The 20,811-nt window shown below is 38.6% G+C and overlaps 1 protein-coding gene across 2 annotated transcripts; it reads left to right on the plus strand.

Moving 5' to 3' along the window:
* The first annotated feature begins 122 nt into the window (after positions 1 to 122).
* tmem161b (transmembrane protein 161B) lies at positions 123 to 20,529 on the plus strand. 2 transcript variants are annotated; one of them, XM_063489730.1, is made up of 12 exons: positions 123 to 343; positions 5,765 to 5,868; positions 7,418 to 7,498; positions 8,694 to 8,791; positions 8,891 to 9,047; positions 11,811 to 11,962; positions 12,049 to 12,109; positions 12,213 to 12,353; positions 14,362 to 14,475; positions 15,464 to 15,638; positions 16,926 to 17,022; positions 17,140 to 20,529. In XM_063489730.1, exons 1-12 carry the CDS (start codon positions 341 to 343, stop codon positions 17,433 to 17,435), a joined length of 1,479 nt encoding a protein of 492 aa, XP_063345800.1. In that variant the 5' UTR covers positions 123 to 340; the 3' UTR covers positions 17,436 to 20,529. The 2 variants fall into 2 exon arrangements, with proteins under 2 accessions (XP_063345800.1, XP_063345801.1); XM_063489731.1 differs by lacking the exons at positions 123 to 343; positions 5,765 to 5,868; positions 7,418 to 7,498; positions 8,694 to 8,791; positions 8,891 to 9,047 and adding exons at positions 9,074 to 10,579; positions 11,052 to 11,166 and having other exon boundaries at positions 11,909 to 11,962.
* The last annotated feature ends 282 nt before the right edge of the window (positions 20,530 to 20,811 follow it).

Below are 20,811 nucleotides of genomic sequence, written 5' to 3' on the forward strand. Positions count from 1 at the left end.
TATAATTTCGTTTTTATTTCAGTTTGTGATTATGTGAATAATTTCAGTTTTCCTACTTTACGTTCGGCACACAGGCACATCTGTGGACACCTCCTTAGCCAGAGTTTTAATGTGACCTCTACTGCAGTTGAAAATACTTGGGAGCGGAGGCAGAATCCATTGATTTTTCTTGACAATGTAGGGGTGTATGAAAAGATACGGTGACAAATTGAATGAGAAACCTCTTCTTTTTGTGTATTAGAATCGTAGGAAGCGCTTATGTGCTCCTCGCCGCTTGATTTCCGAGTCGGAGAGCTCAGTGTTGCCGGGGTAGAGTTCGTTTTAGCTGCACTGCATCAACATGGTGAGTATGACAGCGAGCACCTGAACGCAACGCTATCTATGTTTTGTCTCACTTCTTTGATAGGTCTCCAGCCTCTAACATCAGCTTTCATGTAAATGTTTACCTTGACTCTGAAGCGTTTTTCTTTTTGTGCCGTTTGCTATTGTGACTGCAGTGGGACGTTAGCTTAGCTTGCTAGCCAGAGCAAATGCTTGTAGTCGGCAGGTCAGTGTAGCTTGTAAGCTAAAATGGTGACAGCAGAGTAGTGAATGGAGCAGTACATATTATATAGTATATACATATATGTTGTGCTGTTAAGTAGGGTCCACTCACATACAGTGTTTGCAGTATTGTCATTTACTAGTTTTGCATATGGGACTTTGAAGGTAGGTCGTATATACCATATAATTAGCAGTTAGCTTACCATTCAGCTGGTAAGATAATTTTGGGAAAGAGATGAAACCTAACCCCCAAAATATTTTTTATCACATTAAATTATAAATTCAACCTCCGCTGTACGTACAATTGTAATTACATTTATATTTATATAAGTCAAGCGATTGGGCAGTCCTTATTGGATCAATAGCCGTGGATTTATAAAAGTATCTCAAGTTCTAACACAGCATCACCTAAGTAAAAATAAGATGGAGTGTCAAACATGAAAATGTATTTCCTATTGAAAGGATTTTGCCTTTCTTTAAAAAAGAAACAGAGTAAAGGAAAGGTTTGTAAAATAATAGAGATAGAATTTGCATAACCTCCTGCAGGTACAATTTGTATCTTCATTGGTTAATGTAGCTGACAGTATATCTGGTGTGATGTGCCTTAAAGGCACAGAACTGAGTCTGAACTTCTTGAACTAACCGTTAACAAGTGACTGACTCATTAAGTATTAACACACTTATTAACAGTTCTATAACTATGTTTATCTATATTTGGTTAGTTGATAAGTTGTAGTAACCTTCAAAATACTTTCAAAGGGCGGCTCAAGGTTAAGAGCTGAATTGACTTTTACGCCCCCCTCACCACACCAATTTGACTTACAAGAGTCAACTTGTACCGTCATTGTATATTGCACAGTATATTGCATTCTGTAATTCGCACCCTGATTCATTCATCAAGTATCTTACTACAGTGTTACTATTAGACTTGTTTTTATAATCAACATATGGAACATCTCTATCATATGCTGCAATGTTTATATTACAAACTTTGTTCTTGGACCTCTGGAACCCTCACTAGCTGAAGATTTTAAATACACACAGCAGTATATAGTGAAGATGAATGACACTGGAGAAGTGCTGGTCAGTACACATTTTTCACTGCTTCAAAGTTAGTTTCATCTGTAAAATAGTAGTGAGGTTTTTGAGCTCTTACGGATAGTGTTTATCGCTGCAGTTCCCACTCCCCACCCCCTACAGATTTCATTTGGTTGTTCTGTGGAGGGGGTCAAGCGGACTGGGCAAGATAAGGGAGTCCATGCTGGCTCAATTTCCCTCAGGCCTGAGATCCTTGCAGGTCTCCCACAGAGTGTGGTCAGCATCCACCAAACTAAGACTGTGTGCTTTTGACCTATATAGCATGACCATTACTCACATGAAAAAAAATGTCCCGAGTGAGAGAGGTTGTGTTTGGTCACGCGTCACATCTAAGTGAGAATAATTGCCAAATAAATGGCACCCACTCTCCTCTATGTGAGTCCAGAAGAGGTATTGACTTTAGCTTTTGAAGCTTACCCCATGCTGGGTGACACTAGGGATTCCCATGACCAATATAAAATCTAGGTCCAATGTATATGTCTGCCAGTATCACTTGTCCTGTCAAGGTGTTATTCATTTCCTCCTTACACACCAAGTTCAGCCTGACATGGGTTTAACCATCACTCAGAGACAGGTGTGTTGCCATTTAGTCCAGTCCTGCTTGGCGATACATTTACTAGTAATATGTGTTGCTTTTTGTCATTGTGATAAATGTTTGTCGTCCAAACTTGGAAGCAGATGTCTGTTTAACACTTTCAGCTAGCTGTAAACAAAGCTCATCAAAAGCTATTTATTTTCAGATACTTACATTGAGTTGTAACATTGCAGAAATTGCATGTTTGCTTGTTTTGAACAGTTTGTTTAAGGTTAAAATATAAAGAGAATCAGTTGGTTGTCATTGTTGCGGCTAAAACACTTTGACCATTAGTATGTTAAAATAATCTTTACGGCTTTATGTAAATTTTAAGTGGATTCCAATCAGGGCACAGGGTTATGCTTAGCCTTAAGTTGTTGATAATGTAAACTCAGATGACTTTAAAATATTTGAGGATTACAGTGTAAGCCCAAATGTGAATTCTTTGTCATTCTTAATCTCTGGCTGTCTAGCTATCAATTTCTAGTTGTTTTTCAGCATGCAGTTTTGTAAGTGAAACCTATTTCAAATTTAGTTTGAGCTCATAATATTTTATGATTTGGTGTATTTGATACCTACAGGCCATTATAAGTGTATATAATGCATTTTTCTTTCTTGCTAATATTCCATGTACATTTATTAGAAACTTTATTAATTAAAATATTTGAATGCATCCTTGCAATAATGAGCCAGACAAAAACATTTTGGTGGGGAACCCCCTTTATGCTGCATCATGTTGTGGGGTTTTTGTTTCTAAAAAAACAAAAACAACACACAAAAGTCCCATCTGTCTGTGAGCAGAGACACTCGATTAGAACTTGGCAAGTGTTTGCAAACAAGTCAGTGTCTTCCATGTAAACTACTTTTTAGTCCCGGCAATATGCCAGTAACCAACCCAATTACACTCTTTTTGACCAGTTTCACCTGGCAACCACCAGCAGCCACTTGCCAGCTGGTCAAGGAATACATATTTTTCCTTAGTGACCAGCAACCAGGCTTTGTATGCTTTTATTTAAAGGAAGATGTTATTCTGGAGATTGTATGTTGTCAAGGTTCCTCTTCCTCTAAATTCTCATCAGGCCTCTCATCTTCTTATTGAGTGTAGATCACTGAAAGATGTTAGTATGGTGGTTCACATCGTTTCTCTAAATAAACTGTCAAAGATTACTCAGCTGTGTAGATATAGTGCATACATTCATGTATGTATTTATATACATTATTCTTAGGCCATTAAACGTACAGCTGATCTGTATAACTGTGACTTGCATCTCCATTTAATAAGTCATCAATACATCAATCGTGATCATTCCAAATGATTCACAAATCATTTGTTGTGAATGTACTTATAAAGTGATAACATTTCTTATTACCCATATTCTTTAGGAGGGTGAAAAAAGATATATATTGGAAGAAACATCAATAGGAGTATTGGTACAGTGGTGACAAATATTGACATTTTTATTGCAGCAAGCAGCCACTCCAAACAGATTCCCATTCCAAGTTGGATTATCAGAGTTACTGCTTCATAATCTACAATTTAAGTTATAATAAATTATCTTAAAGTAAACATTAAAGAATACAATAAGAGTAAATTAATTGCCACTTTTTCTGCACCATTTGTCATAATGTCTGTGTCGCCATGAGCCTTTGCTTCTGTGTAAGGTATCCAAAGATTAAGCAAGAAGCTTAATAGCAACCTGGCACACTTGGATCAATATTCACTTAGGCTTAAGGAGCCAGAATCGTTCCCATCATGCTGCGCTTTTATCCTCTCAATGTAGGCTTAGATCAGTGGGTTGGCTTCTCTTTGGCAATCAGTAGGAACCATTGATATCTGTGCCTGCACACGCTTGACCGCAATGACCCAGTACAGAAACTAATCTCAAATTAAATACCTTTAATTAAAAAAAATTAAATGTCTGGAGTAGGCTAGCACTAATGAACCAAAACGCAATAAAATTCAACATCTGGCAACTAGAGCAAGAATTCAATAGCTTGTTGTGTTTTGTGTCAAGATAAAATTACATTTACACTAATATTATTATAATAAACCTAGAAAAAATATTAAAAAGATATCTGCTTTTAGGAAAATAAAATGTTCTAAACTGCAAAATCATTTTAAGCTCAATTGTGCATTCTTTGATTTTACCATGTTCTGCACTGGACTGGTGAACTATTGAGGGTGTACCCACTATTCTGTAGCATGTGACCTAAATCAGCTAAGTGGTTAAGAAAGTGGATGCATGGATGATTTTTTCTGATTGCATGTTTAAGTAACAAATTAAAGAGTAACTATATATATATATATATATATATATATATATGTTCCAACAAGTGCTGCAGTTTTATGTCAGTTATTTTAAAATCACATCACAGTGAAGTAACCTAGGTTACTTACAGAGTACAACACTTTGTTAAAATGCTGTAAAACAAAATATTTTTTTTGTTTTTAAATAAGCAGATATTTGAATTAGCCAGCCAGCTGGGGATGTATGCTGAAGTTATGAGAGTGCTTGAAGTTTTTATGGGCTGGTGACTCTATATAAAACAATTTCAGTGACTTCCTTTTATTTCAGGTAAATGGTGGGGAACCTTTCATAATGTGTTGATGCTGTAAAATTACAAATGAGCAGAGATTTCAAAGAAAATACATATCTTCTTTGAAATCTTTGCAGTTTCAATTGAATTGTTGCCTTTGTGCTGCTTTCAAATAAAAATAGGCTTTAAAAATTGTATCCGAAAAATTGTATTTGGAGTCTGCTTTATTTAAATGTTACACATCATCCCATATTTTTTATACTCTAGCTTCTATGTTCACTTAAGACATTACAAGATTGTGTTTAATTGTGATATAGAAGAAGAGACAGGCACAGTATATGACTAATCAGTTCCCTCCTTCTGGTCATTATAAAATGTTTTACAAGCTTTCTTACAACCTTTAAATTTGCATAAATGCAATACATTTCTCTTTATTTCCTGATCTAATGAATTAAATAAATAACAAATATTAAACATCAAGCAGTATTATAAAATAATGCAACTGACTGGCTGGTTATGATGGCCTAATGCAACCAGAGTTGTACATAAAAGGACTACTGCTTAGGTGGTAAACAGAGAAAAAAGGTTGTCAGTAACTATAAGATGAAGATTTCTCTGTCAGTCTTTACTGTTCCATCACATCTACCGCTGCCTGCAAATTGTAGCTTTACCAATCAAGCAAGTGTTGAAGTAGCATTAACCAGAGTGTCAAAAAAGACGCATAAATCAAGGTGTCAATGATGTTAAAGCACTTGCGATGTCAGTATTCTGGTTTTAATGAACAGTAAAAGACTGCCACAGCGCCCCTTTGGTTGTAAATTTCTGTTGGCCTTTTAAATGATGTATTTTCACATTCTACACATTTTGTAGCTTTAGGTGTAGCTGGGCTTGTCTAAATAATACTGAAGCGATGAACCTCTAGGTCATGCTGAGCTCGTTTTGTAGCGGCTGTATGGCATGCGTAATTATTTTTTCTTTAAATGGGATTTAAATCCAATCCTTTTTCCACAGGGTGTGATCGGTGTGCAGCTTGTGGTTACCATGGTAATGGCCAGTGTAATTCAGAAAATCATACCTCATTATTCCTTGGCAAGATGGCTACTCTGCAGTGGCAGGTAATGTAGACTCTCTTACATGCTGTTTCTTTAAATGCTGCAGGCAGTTTAGTTGCCACCTGGGAAGTTTATTTCAGAAAGGGTTCCAAACAATCGGGATCAAAATGTTTACTCAGACTCTAAAGCTTTCTGAAGCATTTTGATCAAAGACCAAAGGTCGGCAAAATATTGGGGTGGCCTGAAAGGACAGAAATAGGGTGCGCTTCATTTCCTCTAACTAGTGCCACATATGTTTTTGAGAAAACTGCTTTTTGGAACATCTTTAATAATTAATAAGCTTTTTTTAGGGCACCGTTGCAACATTTTCAGAACTGTTTGCCCTAAGCAGAGCGTTGTCCCCTCAGAATATTTTGTAATTACTCTTTTCCATAATAAATAAATAAATATAGAATGTAAAAAAAGCAAGCTTTGCTCCTTCTATCCTCCTCCACCTAACAGTAGTTCTCAAGATGCGCTAACAAGAGAGTTTCTAAACAAAGTTAAGGAGGGTCTTTGTCTTTAAAGGGATGCTCCTGAATTAGGTCTTATTTCAAGCTTAGTCCTTAAGGACAAATACTCTTTCTGTTGTAAAAGCTCTTATAAATGCATTTTAGATGTGTATTAGGGTCGCTTATGTAAAGTGAATCTTTGCGATATGTCTGGTTAGTGCACGCTTTTGTGTTCTCTAAGTTCATCATAAAGCTTAGAGATGTTATAAATTGAGGCTTTGAGTCATGTTCATACAATCTAGACTTAATGTCACCACTTAAAAGAGCATTTTTGAAGAGTAATGTAAGGCAATTTAAAGTTTTAACAGTAGATGAATCGTCTTTGATTGTTGGGAAAGGGAAATGAATGAACAATTGATTATATAGTCCCCAGTTTTCTTATGGTACATGTTTAACCCCAAATTACTTGCCTATGCCTTCCATACTTCATAGTCAACATATGCTATTTTGTGCTGGGTGTCTTAGCAAATGTAAATCAAATCTAGCATCAGTCAGTCATTTTTTTTTTTCTCTTTTTCTTTCCTTTTTTTAAATCCTGTCCTGTCTGGCAGCTTTTACAATCAGAATTGTGATTTAAATGCACTGTGGTGCCAAACACATTTTGCTTTTGCAAGAACAGCTATATAGAATCTCTACAGACTCCTCTTGTTCATGTGAATCTTTTATCTGTTTATTTATTTCTATTTGTGTTATTTTGGTTATTCATTATATGTGGTATAGTATGACGATGTCTAAGGCAGGACAGGCAGGAAAAAAAGAAGGGGGGGTATATTAGGGAAATTAACAAAATTCAATAAAAGGCTAGAGTACATATAGAAATACACAGTGTATCACCAACTGTTGCTCCTGTTAGAAAAAAACTAACATACTGCACATGGAACACATAAATTAGAAAATAAATAGATACATAAATCAACAGTCTTCTTGTAGTGTGAGAGAGTGTGTTAGAATGGCTGTGTCTTTGTCACAAATGTACTTTGCACGTGCTTTAAAACTGTCTTTTTTCCCCGTCTACTACTCTGAGTGCAAAGTCACATGGCTGTTCTTTTCTTTGTTCGCAGTTTGCGGTGGTACCAGCACCCTACGGAAGATGAGTTGAGGAGCTTAGCTGGGAAACAAAAAGGACAGAAAAGGAAAGACAGGTAGGTTGGAAGGAAGGGTGTGAATGAAGGCTATTGTTTGGTAGCGGGGAATAGCAGAGGCAAAGAGGAGGTGCCAAAGATGTGTTTATGTGGTTCATTTAAGGATTTTTTGAAGTAAGGAGATAAAATAGACAGATTTCCTTCTGGTTTGTTCCTCCATGGCTGTTCATTGGGTTTAAGAACAGCTCATGTAAGTGGTCCTGTCCAGTGGATATGAGGAAAGTTGGACCTTTTAAGGGGGGGCAGGTGTTACTATTTGGACTGTTTTTATGGGAAAAGAATTGCATCATGTCTGAAATCTAAAAGGCATTATCAATTCGAAGGGGTCAGATGTCAAGCCTTGATACTAGAAGTGTCAAATTTTGCTTTGAGACTACTTTGCATTAAACAAACAAACAAAAAAAAAACCCATGCTATTCATTTTTCTAGGGCTGCAGGTGTATGTTGGGCCATACAAATGAATTGCCTTTGTACTCTTCATTTTAAATGTGAATTTAAAGTCACTGGTGACGGTTAATCCTTACTGTTCCACATGGTGTCCATCTCTCAACTTAAGGCGGTTTTTGTAGCACAGTCCTTTCTTTGACCCTGTATGAGGCAGGTCAAGGCTATCATCACCACATGCTCAGTAATCTCTAGAAGAAAAAGATGGACCACTGTCCTTTGGCCAGCTCGTGCCATGCAGCTCAATTCTCTTTGTTAAGCGTCCAACTCCCTCAGCCAGGGGTGTAGCTGAGCCCCTTTTTTCCTGTCAGGTGCCTCAGAAATTAAATCTATCCAGGGCATGTTTGGTCTTTGAGTCTTAGAGTGGTATTGTTCAGCCAGCAGTCCAAAACTAAGGAGGCCCTCAGACAGTTTTTCAACATTAAAGAACAGCTCTCCATTCACTTGTTATTAGCGATTTAGAGTTGCCTACATTTTGCCACACTGGGTCGTGGGAGAGTACAGTAGTGTCGGTAATGAAATTTTGAATGCTAGAGCTGCATTGGATCTCATAAGTAAGGCTTTTAGCTGTCATGGATTCTCTTCTTGCCTAAAAGAGAGTTCAGATGAGAGTTTTCAGTTCAGACTACTGTTATTCTGGTTTCTTTTCCTTTAAAAATGCTTTACCATAAATCTTGACTCTGTTCCAGTTTTTTTTCTTCCTTTTTCTCCCTTTCTCACCCAAGTTGTTGTTCTGTCACTCCTTTTCAAGGAAGTACAATGGTCACATAGACAGTAAGCCCCTAACAGTCCCCAAGGACATAGACTTACAGCTGGAGACGAAATGCATCACAGAAGTGGACACACTAGGTAACTTGACTGTTTGTTCCCACAGCCTGTAAATACTGTGCAATACAATCTGTTTTGTAATTGAAAGTGTTGATTTAATTATGTACTTTATGTCCGCAGCTTTGCACTACTTCCCAGAGTTCCAGTGGCTTGTGGATTTCACAGTAGCAGCAACTGTGGTTTATCTGATAACAGAGCTGTACTACAGTGTGGCTCAGCCCTCAGGAGAGATGAACATCAGTGTGGTCTGGTGCCTACTAGTACTCGCCTTTGTTGTGTATCCTTACATCAGTCAGTCTTTACGTTTTATTAATTCTTTTTTTTTTCTTTTCAGTGTTGTTGTGTGAAGTAGCTTTTTATTTGATAGTATGCTGACAGTAAGAAAAGGTTACACAATTATAAAATTTAGCATAACAAAAATATTCTTTCATTCATTAGCACATTTCAACTTTATATGCAGACTGTCATAGGCAATCATCAGTACAGCACCTGCTGTTCATCATGTTGCACTGTTTTTTTTTAAGCAATTTTCTATTTTAAGAAGTTTAGTGCTTGCTGGTGTTGCCCGGTTTACACGCAACTGCCTTTTTACACATACTGTGTTGCCTTTACTTAGATTTTTGTTAAAAATAATAATGCAGTCCAAACTCTTTATTTCCTGTTAACTGTGACATTAGACCACCGAATGTAAACATGTCAGAAGATCAAACCTAACACTTGATAGTGGCTGCTTTGTCATTAGAATTCATTAGAACTCGTTAGACGGTGTTATGATTATACATCGTTATCAAGACTTTGGTAGTCTGACACCACAAATGATAGTCTGACATCAAATGATGGTCAGTTCAACATTAGCAGTATTGTTACAAGTGTGCTATCTTGGGCAAAAAACGTGAAGAAACAGTAGGGATTTTTTTGTTTGTTTTTTTCAAGGTTTCTTGTCCTTTTGTAGCTTCTGTCAGTGTTTTACTTCCTCCAGCCAGCTAAAAACAGCAAGCTTATGTTTTTTGTGAGGATCTGATGTATGTGTTTATTTAGATGTAGATTGGGCAGCTCAGATCCGATCATAAGTGGCCACTCAAGAAATATGTAGGTCAACATAGGTTAACATGTCTATAACAGCGATTCAATGTGCTATGTAAATGCAACAGAGGAGACTAATGGCACTGAAATGAGAGGTAAAGATTCTCCTGGTTCGTATTCCCATTGCCTTTATCATCCTCCTGCTATTTGCTGCGCTGAATAATATACATTATCCTTGCCACCGACCAAGGGGATCAATCTTTCCAGTTCTCCAGGTCAGATGTGGCTCACTGCGGTCAGACGGTGTGTCATTTCCTGCCTGCACTGGCGATTGGAGGCCCAATTTTCACAGCCCAACATACTGATATGCCTGGGGAAAAGGAAACTGATGAAAGCTGAAGATGCGGGGATATGTGTTAATTCGACACATGATTTCAGTTTTTTCCCCATTTCAGCCCTGGTGACATGTTTAAATACTCTCATAACCGCTCCTTTTCATTAATCTGACAGCATCCGCACACGTCAGCTTCATGTCTGAATGAGGACCTGGTCAACAGTCTTATGAGGGTGGACCTAGTAAAATTTACATATCACTTTCAACACAGGGTTAAACTGCATGCATTCAATTTTACAGGCAAGCTCATGATTACGATTCCTGCTGTCTGTGCATTTCTCCGTTGCATCCCTGTGAATTGCTCATCTTACACAGAGCGAAAGACACAGTTGCATGCTTTCAGCTGCCAGAGGTATACACGGACAACTCCAGAATCACAGAATGCCTTTCAAGTATGATGTTGGTGAAATTTAAGTATTTTTTTCTGAGTTTATGACATTTCTACAGCATCAAACAGCAGTAGGAGCCATCTGTGAGGGTTTCCAAAGCAAAAGTGCTGCATATATTTACACATGTAGGAGTAGATCAGTAAATCTGTTCTATCTGTAACAGCAGATCACCTTGCGTGTTTTTCTTCACATTAGACAGGTGAGCTGTCACAGTTTAGAAGCTACAGTTAAATAATTTGTTTCAAAGTGGCCATCTGTAGTCCAGAGCTCCATCACAGCTGTCAGAGTATGCATGGCCTTTAATTAACGAAAGTAGGCCAAACTACATGTGGCTGCCATACTGTAGAACAGCTCTGATCTCATACATAATGTCACTTGATGTCACTTATACATATAGCAAATGTGCGCACATGCTGTGAACTCTGTGGAGTTCACGTTATGTTCAAAGTAATGCCTTTACATTTTTTTCTGATAGAGTCCTTAAGACTCTTGCCTTGGAGGTCAGCCTTGGAGGTCAGCTGCACAGCTCTCTCAACTATTTACTGAAAGTAATGGAATTACTGGAATTCTGCAAGTATGCACATTTGATGGTATTTACCTTTTTAAATCTATTTACTAAAATGTAAATTCCTGCTTAAAAATCTCCCTTTTATCCTCCCAGTGTTAGCAAGCCACCTTTGATTGTAAAGCACTACATCATAGTTCAAACTTATTCCTCTTAGAGCCTCATGCTAACTTTTATCTAGTGAGCATTATAGTACAAATGAAGGTTGGAGAGGTAAAAAGAAAACCCACTTGTTTGAATGCTATTCTTGATTTTGAGTGAAAGAGATTGAATGCCACACTGTAACCTTATATGTTCCAGAATCCGAGGATTTCATCTCTGTGAACATCAGAGCAAAGTCACTGCAAAATAGTATAAATATTTTCATCACTTCAGTCATATGCAGCGGTGCCAAAGCACCAGAGATCCACTCTCCACACATACCAGCTAGCAGGGTTTGTGTGACTTTAAATGAGTGAGGGTTCACACGGGGTCTTTCAGTATCCACAGACTGTTCTTCTGTAAAGAGGAAAAATAGTTTGCATGGTGAATATCCATGTTGTTCATCGCATACTGTTGTGTATTTCTTTTGAATTTGACAAAAGGATAAAGTTTAGGCAAAGTAGTTTGTGTTAGCTGATTATGTCATTGTGCTTCTTGAGATGTTTTCCTTAACTGTGCACTGTACAGTAAGACGCTTTTTTCTCTAACTGCCCATTACTTCAAGCTGGAAGAAAGCGGCGAGCGCTCACTCTGCATTACTTTTGCTTTCTTCTTTTTTGTTAAAGCCATGGCCATTCTCATTGTCACTGAAAACTACTTGGAGTTTGGTCTGGAGACAGGTCAGTTCTGCACCATAGCTTTCTTTTTGTTTGTTTGTTTTGAGAATAAAAATATTACTCACCGTTGAACACGTCTTCCTTTCTAGGTTTTGCAAACTTTTCTGACAGCGCTCAACAGTTTCTGGAGCACCAAGGCCTCGACTCCCAGTAAGTGTAACATCAGTGTTGTTGTTTCTTTCCTCCGCTGTCATAAATTCTTTACGACTTGTAAAATGACTGTTATAAGTAACGTGGATTTTCTCTTTCACAGGGGTCCCATATCTAAGCTCACCTTCAAGTTGATCCTGGCCCTGCTTTGCTCTCTGATCGGAGCGTTTCTAACTTTCCCTGGTCTACGGTTGGCCCAAATGCACCTAGATGCACTCAACCTAACTACAACCAAATTTACACAGTGAGTCTTCTGTGTTTTGTAGATACGTCAGTAGCCCTTTTTATAGACAGCAATAATACGTATACCCCTTAGATGTTAAATGTTTGATCTTAAAACTAGAAATGCAAAGAACCAATACTCTGTTTTACAGTTTTAAAAAAAGTATCACTAGAGTTTATAAAATGTTTCCTTTTAGTTTTTATGTAGCATTGCTGGCAGACAAATATCAATTAAAAATATGCTTCTTTGCTTCACCTGGTAAGATAACTGTGCTATTTGGAGCTGTAACTCTCGTGTAGAGTTACAAACAAAAAGGATAGATCTCCAAAAGTTGATTCTGTTCATCTGGACGTAGCGTTTTCAGTGGGAGAAACGTTTCATCACTCATCCAAGTGACTTCTTCAGTCTCAGCTGACTGCAGGTTTCCCCAATCTTATAAACAGTAAATTTGCATAGTGACTGAAACCAGCACCACTAAAGGAATAACAGGCTGGGAGGTCAGTTCCTTCATCATAATTAAGCAAATTCTCACGACCATTGATCAATGGCCCTGAGTACCATCACAGAGAGTTGGGGAATGGCTGCAATCACAGCATTGTAAGATGGCGAAAGATGTACCCTTAGGCCCCCTCCTCGATTCAGAGATGGTCTTTCCCTTTTCATGTAAATGGCCTCCTTGACTCCGTGCTCAAACCAGCGTTCCTCCCTGTCCAGGATGTGTACATCCTCATCATTGAAAGAGTGTCCACTGGCCTGTAGGTGTAAATAGACTGCGGAGTCCTGGCCTGACGAGGTGGCTCTTCAAGGATATATGTACAAATTCAGTACTCAAAGTAGCAAACTGAAAAAGAAAGTGGCTGCTGGAACAAGGTAGTTTGCAATTAAGGTCATATGGTTATAAAGAACCGTCTGTTACCGCAGTTTTCTCATTTTTGACCTTGTTTAGTCTGCTTTCATTAATCTGTAAGCCCTGAGCTACTCAGTTCTCTACTCCGTAGATGATACTGAGCAAATGTTGGAGCAGAAGTTGCATTAGAGTTTTTGATTACATAGTATTATTTGCAAGATTAAATTTTGCAAACAGTCATGAAAAGAAGCCTGCTTCATATTGGCAGCCTATTCTTTGGGCAGATTAAACCAAAATGAATTTGTTTGGATCAGATGGGGCCCGTCGTGTTTAGCGTGGACCTTGCAAGGAACACTTGTGGCTGTGTCGTGCAGAATCCCTCCAGTGAAGAACAGATAGAGATTAGCCTGTAAACAATGGCCGAAGGTCTCTATACAGATTTTTTTGCCAGTCTGGTGTCATTACAAAATATGCAAAATATATTCATAAATGAAAGAATGAACCCTCCAGATGCAGTTACTCTTGTTGCCTTGAGGTTGTAAGACAGTATTTTTGATTTCCTCTAACCTTGTGTAATGTATTTGTTATGTTAGACCTGTTTCATATGGGATGTGCTCAAATTGGCCACAAAAACAATGCTTAACTATCAAACTATCCTATCTTGGACTATCAAGAGGGCAAGTGCAGCCCAGTAATACTTGTCTCCTACTATTCAGAGTGTGTCAAATTTAAGAGAGCACCCTGCAAATCAGATGAAGGCTTGCTCAGTTGAGGCAGATTTCCATTTCAGAACTCACTGGGTGGGATGCCTCTGACCATGATAGGGGGTACAGAGCAGGGAGCACATCGCATTCAGATAATCCACTTTGGCATAGCAGACTCCCCAAAATGGCTTCCTCTTCCATTCGCCTACTTAAGTGTCATGAGCTTACATCTTCAGACCCTGTCACCAGCAGGGATTATCTCCATTCCTTCGAAATGTGTGTCTTGGTTATCTTCTCACCACTCGCGGGGAAAGTTACGTTCATAGTGTGGACTTTATTTCTCACAGTCTTAACATTTAAAAATTGATTATTTCATTGATGTCTTCAGTTTTCTGTATGAATGTATGAATTCATAGATGATTCTGAAGGGGGGAAAAATGAGTTCCCTTGTTTTTAAGTATTGTGTTTATTTCTGTAGGACTCTGCTTCATATCAACTTCCTGTCCCCTCTCATCATGGTCCTGCTGTGGGTGAAGCCTATTACCAAGGATTACATAATGAACCCCACTCTGGGAAAGGAGAGTGTGCCTTTGTAAGTAAAGATATGGGACACGTTGTGTAGTAACATTTTCCGTGCTCGTAAATACAGTTTAAGCTTTGTGTTGTAACTGGATGAATTCAAGCCATAAGGAATTATTTTTTTACTTCAACATCAAATAAGTAGTTTAGTAATTGGACCAGTTTGAACATCATCATAGTCCAAAGTTGACTTTGTAAATAAAACAGAGTGCTGGCTGAATATGAACAAAACTCGGATGTAAACTAGTTTGTTGCCCACATTTTAGTCTGTGTAAACAATTCATCATGATTCTCGCGGAAGTCTATAGTCTTAACATCACACTGATGGATCTGTACTCTGGAAGGGAAGTCAGTTCAACTGCCTTGATATCTAGAAAGCTAATTACCTGGCACTCAGAGATGAGGGATGGGACGTCATTGTCAAGGTGTAAAAAAATAAAAATAAATAAAAGCAATTGTGTCCTTTTGTATTGCGAAACAGATGTAAACAAAGCAACGCCATTTGTGAGAAAGGAATGTACAAAAATGAGATAAAGATTGTATTCAGTGCAAAGATAAAGTGACAACAAGTACATGCATTTTCTGTTTGGACTTTAAACAAATTTAGTCACACCTGAGAGAAGGCCCTTTTTTTCCACCTTCTCTTTGTTTATTTTGAGTTTGTGTATTTCATTTGTGGCACAAGTTTGAATTCTGTCATGTCTTGAACTTTCTCCTGCTGTTGACAGCGACTCAAACCTGATTAAGTCCTATTTCATGTTACAGTGCCCCCTTTTCATTATTTTTTTAATTTCTCAATTTCACCCTCTCTTACTTTTCTTTTTTAGTTGTTTATTACTCTTTTTGCTCTTACAATCTTTCCTTTCTGTCTCAGCATTCTTACCTACCATCCAAATGGCACAGCGGATACATGATGTATTGAGTTTGTGTGCCGGGGGGGAAAAAAAACTGCCATCCTTTCATCCCTCCTCTTCTCACTCCTGTCTTTCTGTTACTGTCAGGATGACTGAACAGACGTATGATACTTTGCGGTTATGGGCGATCGTACTGATGTGTGTGCTGCGGCTTGCTATGATGAGACATCACTTGCAGGCTTACCTCAACTTGGCCCAGAAGGGTGTGGATCAGATGAAGAAGGAAGCTGGACGGATAAGTACTGTGGACCTGCAGAAGATGGTGGGCAATTTTTGTTTTTCCCATGATATTAGTCATAATTATTGATCATTATTAATCAATTACCACTCTGTTTTTTTTTAATGTAAGAAAAAGCAACTACCCGTTTCAACTTAAGGTGAGCACTGAAACGAGGGATTCAGAGCAGTGTTTAGATTACATCACCTATGGCATATGGAATGAAATGAGCAGTTGCCCAGTCATTGCTTTGAATTTTTTCCCATTGGGTGCAGTCTCAAACTGCAGTCACTCTCAGACAGACTGGTGAAGGTCTGTAAATAATTGCTGTCAAACTTATAAATGCAGAGAGATCGTCAACACATTGCAATCAATAGGAATCAGTCTTTGCTGATGAGCGCAACTCCTCTGCGATGTGTCTCTTTGCAACAAGGGATTCGACTCAGCTGGTTCTGTTATGTGTGTGTAAAATCAATGCTGGTGAACGCCTGTGTCAGTTTGTGGTTAAGTTACCATCCTGCGGCAATAACCTCATTATTTATGGAGGATTTTCTCATCCTGGTTCTGGCTGGAGTCTTAATGCATGTCGTCAGTGTGAATTTCTGGTTTACACAACAGGTGATTTTCACCAGTTTATCAAAGTTATTGCAATTTCCAACTTGACTCCGTTCAGGTGCAGACTGATAGCAGACTGATTGTCTTATTGCTGTTACTTTGGTGCATCAAGACAGCAATTTAACTTTGAAGATCGCACAGTTTGCGAATAGTTGCAGACCTGGTCCTCGTCTTCAAAGCAGCCATTGTGAAGGCAGCAGGTTCACTGCACACGATCCTATTAATTTTGGTTTTGCCAAGGTTTGCAATCACTGTTCTCCTTAGTGCGACTGTGTTGTTAAGGTTGATCTAAGATGCTGGTTTTGCAGAGGTGAAGCAATTAAGAAGCCTGAATAATATACTACAACTACAGATAGAACAAAACGCGTTAAGATTCTGTTAAGATTTTTAGATTCAAGTCTACAACAGACAGAAAAACTGATCCCTGTAGTTAACTAATATTTTTATTTATGACTGAAATGCTCTTAAAATGTGAAGAAGATGTTTTATTCCTGATGTTGCTTGATCTATCAATATAGAATTCATTATTATTTTTATGATGAAGCTTCCTGTTACGATGTGTCCCTGCCCTACATGAAATAGGGGTTACTCTTTCAGAGAAACAAAAGCTGCTGTGAGTTTATGAGCTTAGTTGAAAACATTTGGAAAGATATTGTGTTAACATTTTGTGTAAAAAGCTTATTGTAACGGTGCTTTTCTTGTCTAATTTTCACCTAGGTTGCACGTGTTTTTTACTATTTGTGTGTTATTGCACTACAATATGTGGCACCCCTGGTGATGTTGCTACACACAACCTTGCTGCTAAAAACCTTAGGTGAGTCATCTACTGCTTGGTAAATATATATTTTTTTCATGTTTAAAATATCACATTTTCCTCCAACTTCAGGTTATATTTCCTTTTTCCCCCTCCCATTTTCCTCAATTATTATAGGTGGTCACTCCTGGTGGGTTTATCATGAAGAAGACCTGCCTTGCACCCATGAAATGAACTCGGACTCTATAATGGGTGAAGCACCAACAGCAGCTCCAACAGCAGCTACGGTGATAGAAACAGGAGCCCGAGCATCAGTAGCTCAGCTCTCAGTAGCCCTGGGAGGCCTGCGGACTGTTTTCAGCCCCTTGCTTTTCCGGGGCCTCTTCTCCTTCTTCACTTGGTGGATTGCTGCCTGCCTTTTCTCCACCTCCCTCTTTGGCCTCTTCTACCATCAGTATCTCATGGCGGCATAGCATCACCAGGCCACTGGTGGCATCAACCCCCCCCCCTCCAGCTGCACACACACACACACACAACCACAGTGCAACTAATGTGTACAGCCTGATCAAAAAGGACTGAGTGGGGGGGCAAATGGAGGCCTACTTACAGCTCAACATCCGCCCCCCTTTCCCTTCCTTCTTCTCTCTGACCACCAGTACAATAACTTCAGTCATATCCTCAGAGCTCCTGGTTCAACTTCCAGTGCTTCCTCCATAGACCATGAACTCTGACATTGTTTTTACATGTGACCACAACTTTTGATCTGGTCAAGAACATTTATAAACCTTAACAAGACTGTAAGAGTAATCGGTATCAGCAGTGTGTCGGAAGAGCTGTAAAAAGATAAATAAATAAATACAATAGAATTAATTAATTTTACTAGGTGAAAATCGGTGTGGCAATTCTGATCAGTTACACCATTTTTTTGTGAGGGGAGTTGAATCCATGGTAACTGTTCACAACAGAGCACATGCAATGAGTTTAATTCATCAGCATCTTCAGATTTTTGACATCTTCTGCTTAGAAAATGCAGGTTCTTTGCAGCTTTGTGCACATCAGCAAGAGTCTGGCTTATTTAAACCACAGAGTGCATACATGCTGCTAGGGGCCTGGATGCTAAGAGTCCTTCGGGCATATTCAAGGTCCTAAACCCGATGCACGTTAAAGAAGCTGCATTTAAACCAAAGGATGTCACTGAATCTAGATCTACAATCACCTCAGCTGTTTATGTGTGTGCGTGTGTGGTTTTACATTTGTGGGAAACTGATGATTGCCACACTTGGGCCCAGATTTGTCTCTTGATCGAAACTTTTAACATATTTTTTAAACTTAATATAATTTGTTGGTTTGTTTTGTTTTTTCCTGCAATGCCTCAGAGAAGAGTCTTACTGTTTGGTGCTGACCGGTGAGTGTCTGTGTTAGAGGAGGGAGGGACAGGCTGGGATATTCCCAGAATAGCTGCTCGGGAAGCGCCGTAGTCTAACCAGGGTTGTGGCGTCCGTAATAAAAGCAGCGAGAAGCAGTGTTCAACTCAAAGGGTGACATCTCGCTGACTCAAAGCTGATTTCTTTAAATGTGTCTAAATGAGCTGAGATAGAGGAGAGACTCTTTTAAAGAAAGGCGTAGTTTTGATATCATACTTGCATTGGAACCTTCCTGGTTTTAACTGAGCCATTTTTAGAAGATGTGGGAGATGCGAAGATGATTCAATGGGAGGGACGGGGTCAGGGTTCACGCTTGTGTCTGCATCTACAGCACAAGGCTCTGTGCTGAAGGTCAGGTGAGGAGACGATGTCAGCAACTGTTGATAAGCTACTGCCTTTATATTGTTTGTTTTGTTTTTACTTCTATCCATTCATTAGTTTTAACATCGTGAGAACAATCTTTGATTTGTATTCTTTTTTTTCTTTTTTTTTCCAACAGAACAAATGTTTTGTTTTTTTAATTTTAAAAATGTGTGCCAAGTGAGTCTAACCCCGAACCCCACCACTCCTGCTTTTTCTTTTTTCCCCCCACAGGAAAAAGGACAAAAAAAAGAGGGAATCACTAGTTCTGCTTCACATAACGATATTGAAGTATTTACCGTTCCTTTGTATGCTGTAATTCTCGGGGGTGGGTGATTTTAAACGCACAAGCAGTCATTGTGCAGATGACACACTGGCCAATGCGATTGTCCAGTTTATTCAGGAATGTTGGGTACATGGCGCCAGATTAATCGCACGGTGCTGCGGTTCTCTGGCCTGTCATTTCCTTTTGCTTTTAATATACAATCGAGCTGTAATTTCAAAATTCTAGCTCAGTTTTGTACAGAACCACCATATCAGCGTTTCTAAGCTCCTGATGTCAAAAGTCTTAGCTTTAGTTGTGTGTTTTTAAAGGATGGAGAATATGCACATAATGAATGTATCAATCCTGCCTGATTTCTAGATTTTTTTGTTTGTTTCTTTCTTTGTTTTTTTAATGGAAATTATTTGTTTGATGACTTGATTTAACACCCCTCACTCCTTGTACTTCTTAAACTCCTGTCTAATCTGTCTAAATCTGCCCCTCAAGCAAATTGTAATTTATCCTAATGACCAGTTTAATTGATTGATCTGTATTTTTTTTGTTGTTTTTTTTGTATTTATTACACATATTGAGGCCTGTAAACATTTCTCATTTTAATGGCAAACTCTTTTCTTTCTTTGTCAGAGTGTGTGGTGGGCTAAAATCAGTTTTGAACCTGTGTTTGACGGCGTGGTTCTGATCGGTTGCGAAAGAGTACTTTCGGATGCCTTATCGGGCATCGCTCCTTCAGTTTGTGTTACCATTGAAAGTGTTTGTTATTCATTGCTGGGTTCACAAAGCAAATTACACACACTGTTGTTCTTTCATGTATTTATTTCTGCTTTAGAGTTTAGTCTTAAATAAATTATGTTCTTTAATTCGTCCTTTTTAATACGTCCTTGTAGCTTCATACACAACTTTACACAACTGGGACGTCGGTTAATTATCAAAACTTAAGATGCAGTTGACTTATTAAGGTCAGAAGATCAGACCAAGCTCTGAAAAGTTAAAAGAAGACCTTGTGCATTTTGTTTTGTCTGATTTTCTGGCCATGCCACCTTCTGAAACTTGTTTCCAGATGACCAAAGATGGAAACTCATTTTATTTTACAGGACATTTCTGGTGATATCCCATACTGTAGTAGAGGAACGTGCTCAACACAGACTATACTTTTGTGGACTCTCTCTTCCAAAGGATGCCAGCAGGAACCCTAGAAAGAACAATAAGCATTTTATTATGTGTTTCACTCCCAGTTTAGCTCGTTCTCACAGGCAAATAACTTTTTTTGGTGATGGAAAAAGGTGTGGTTTCTGGTAAACTGCTAAATTAATAAATTGCTGATGTTTTTATATGCCTTGGCTTTTGCTGCAGAGCTGTTTTTGTGGTGTGGCCTTCATGATTGCATGGGGGGAGGCGGGGGATACAGAGGCCCATTTCTAAAGCATCGCTGCTTCATCTGCACTTGAAGACTGTAAGCACATAAGGTCCTCTGTCCAAATCACTGCTCCAATTGCTTTGGAATTAAAAGCTTTCCTCTGCATTTACAGTGTCTCAGTTTTGGATCTTCAAGGTCTTCGGAAAGACTAAGTTAAAAATAATTCTTTTTTATTTCTAGCTTAAAAGGGCTACGTATGAGAGTGTTTACTCATACTGTAATTGTGTTTAAGGATCTCTAATTATAAAATATGTCCTCGTGTAAGCAGGCATTGATTAAGGCAGTCAATGGCCATCGATTTGCTTTTCTTAGTTTGGGGGTCTCCATTCTTGTGGGAATCGTTATCGGAGTAGATGGAGGGATGAAAT

This window comes from Pelmatolapia mariae, linkage group LG12 (genome assembly GCF_036321145.2).
Source record: "Pelmatolapia mariae isolate MD_Pm_ZW linkage group LG12, Pm_UMD_F_2, whole genome shotgun sequence".
Classification (NCBI taxonomy): Eukaryota; Metazoa; Chordata; class Actinopteri; order Cichliformes; family Cichlidae; genus Pelmatolapia; species Pelmatolapia mariae.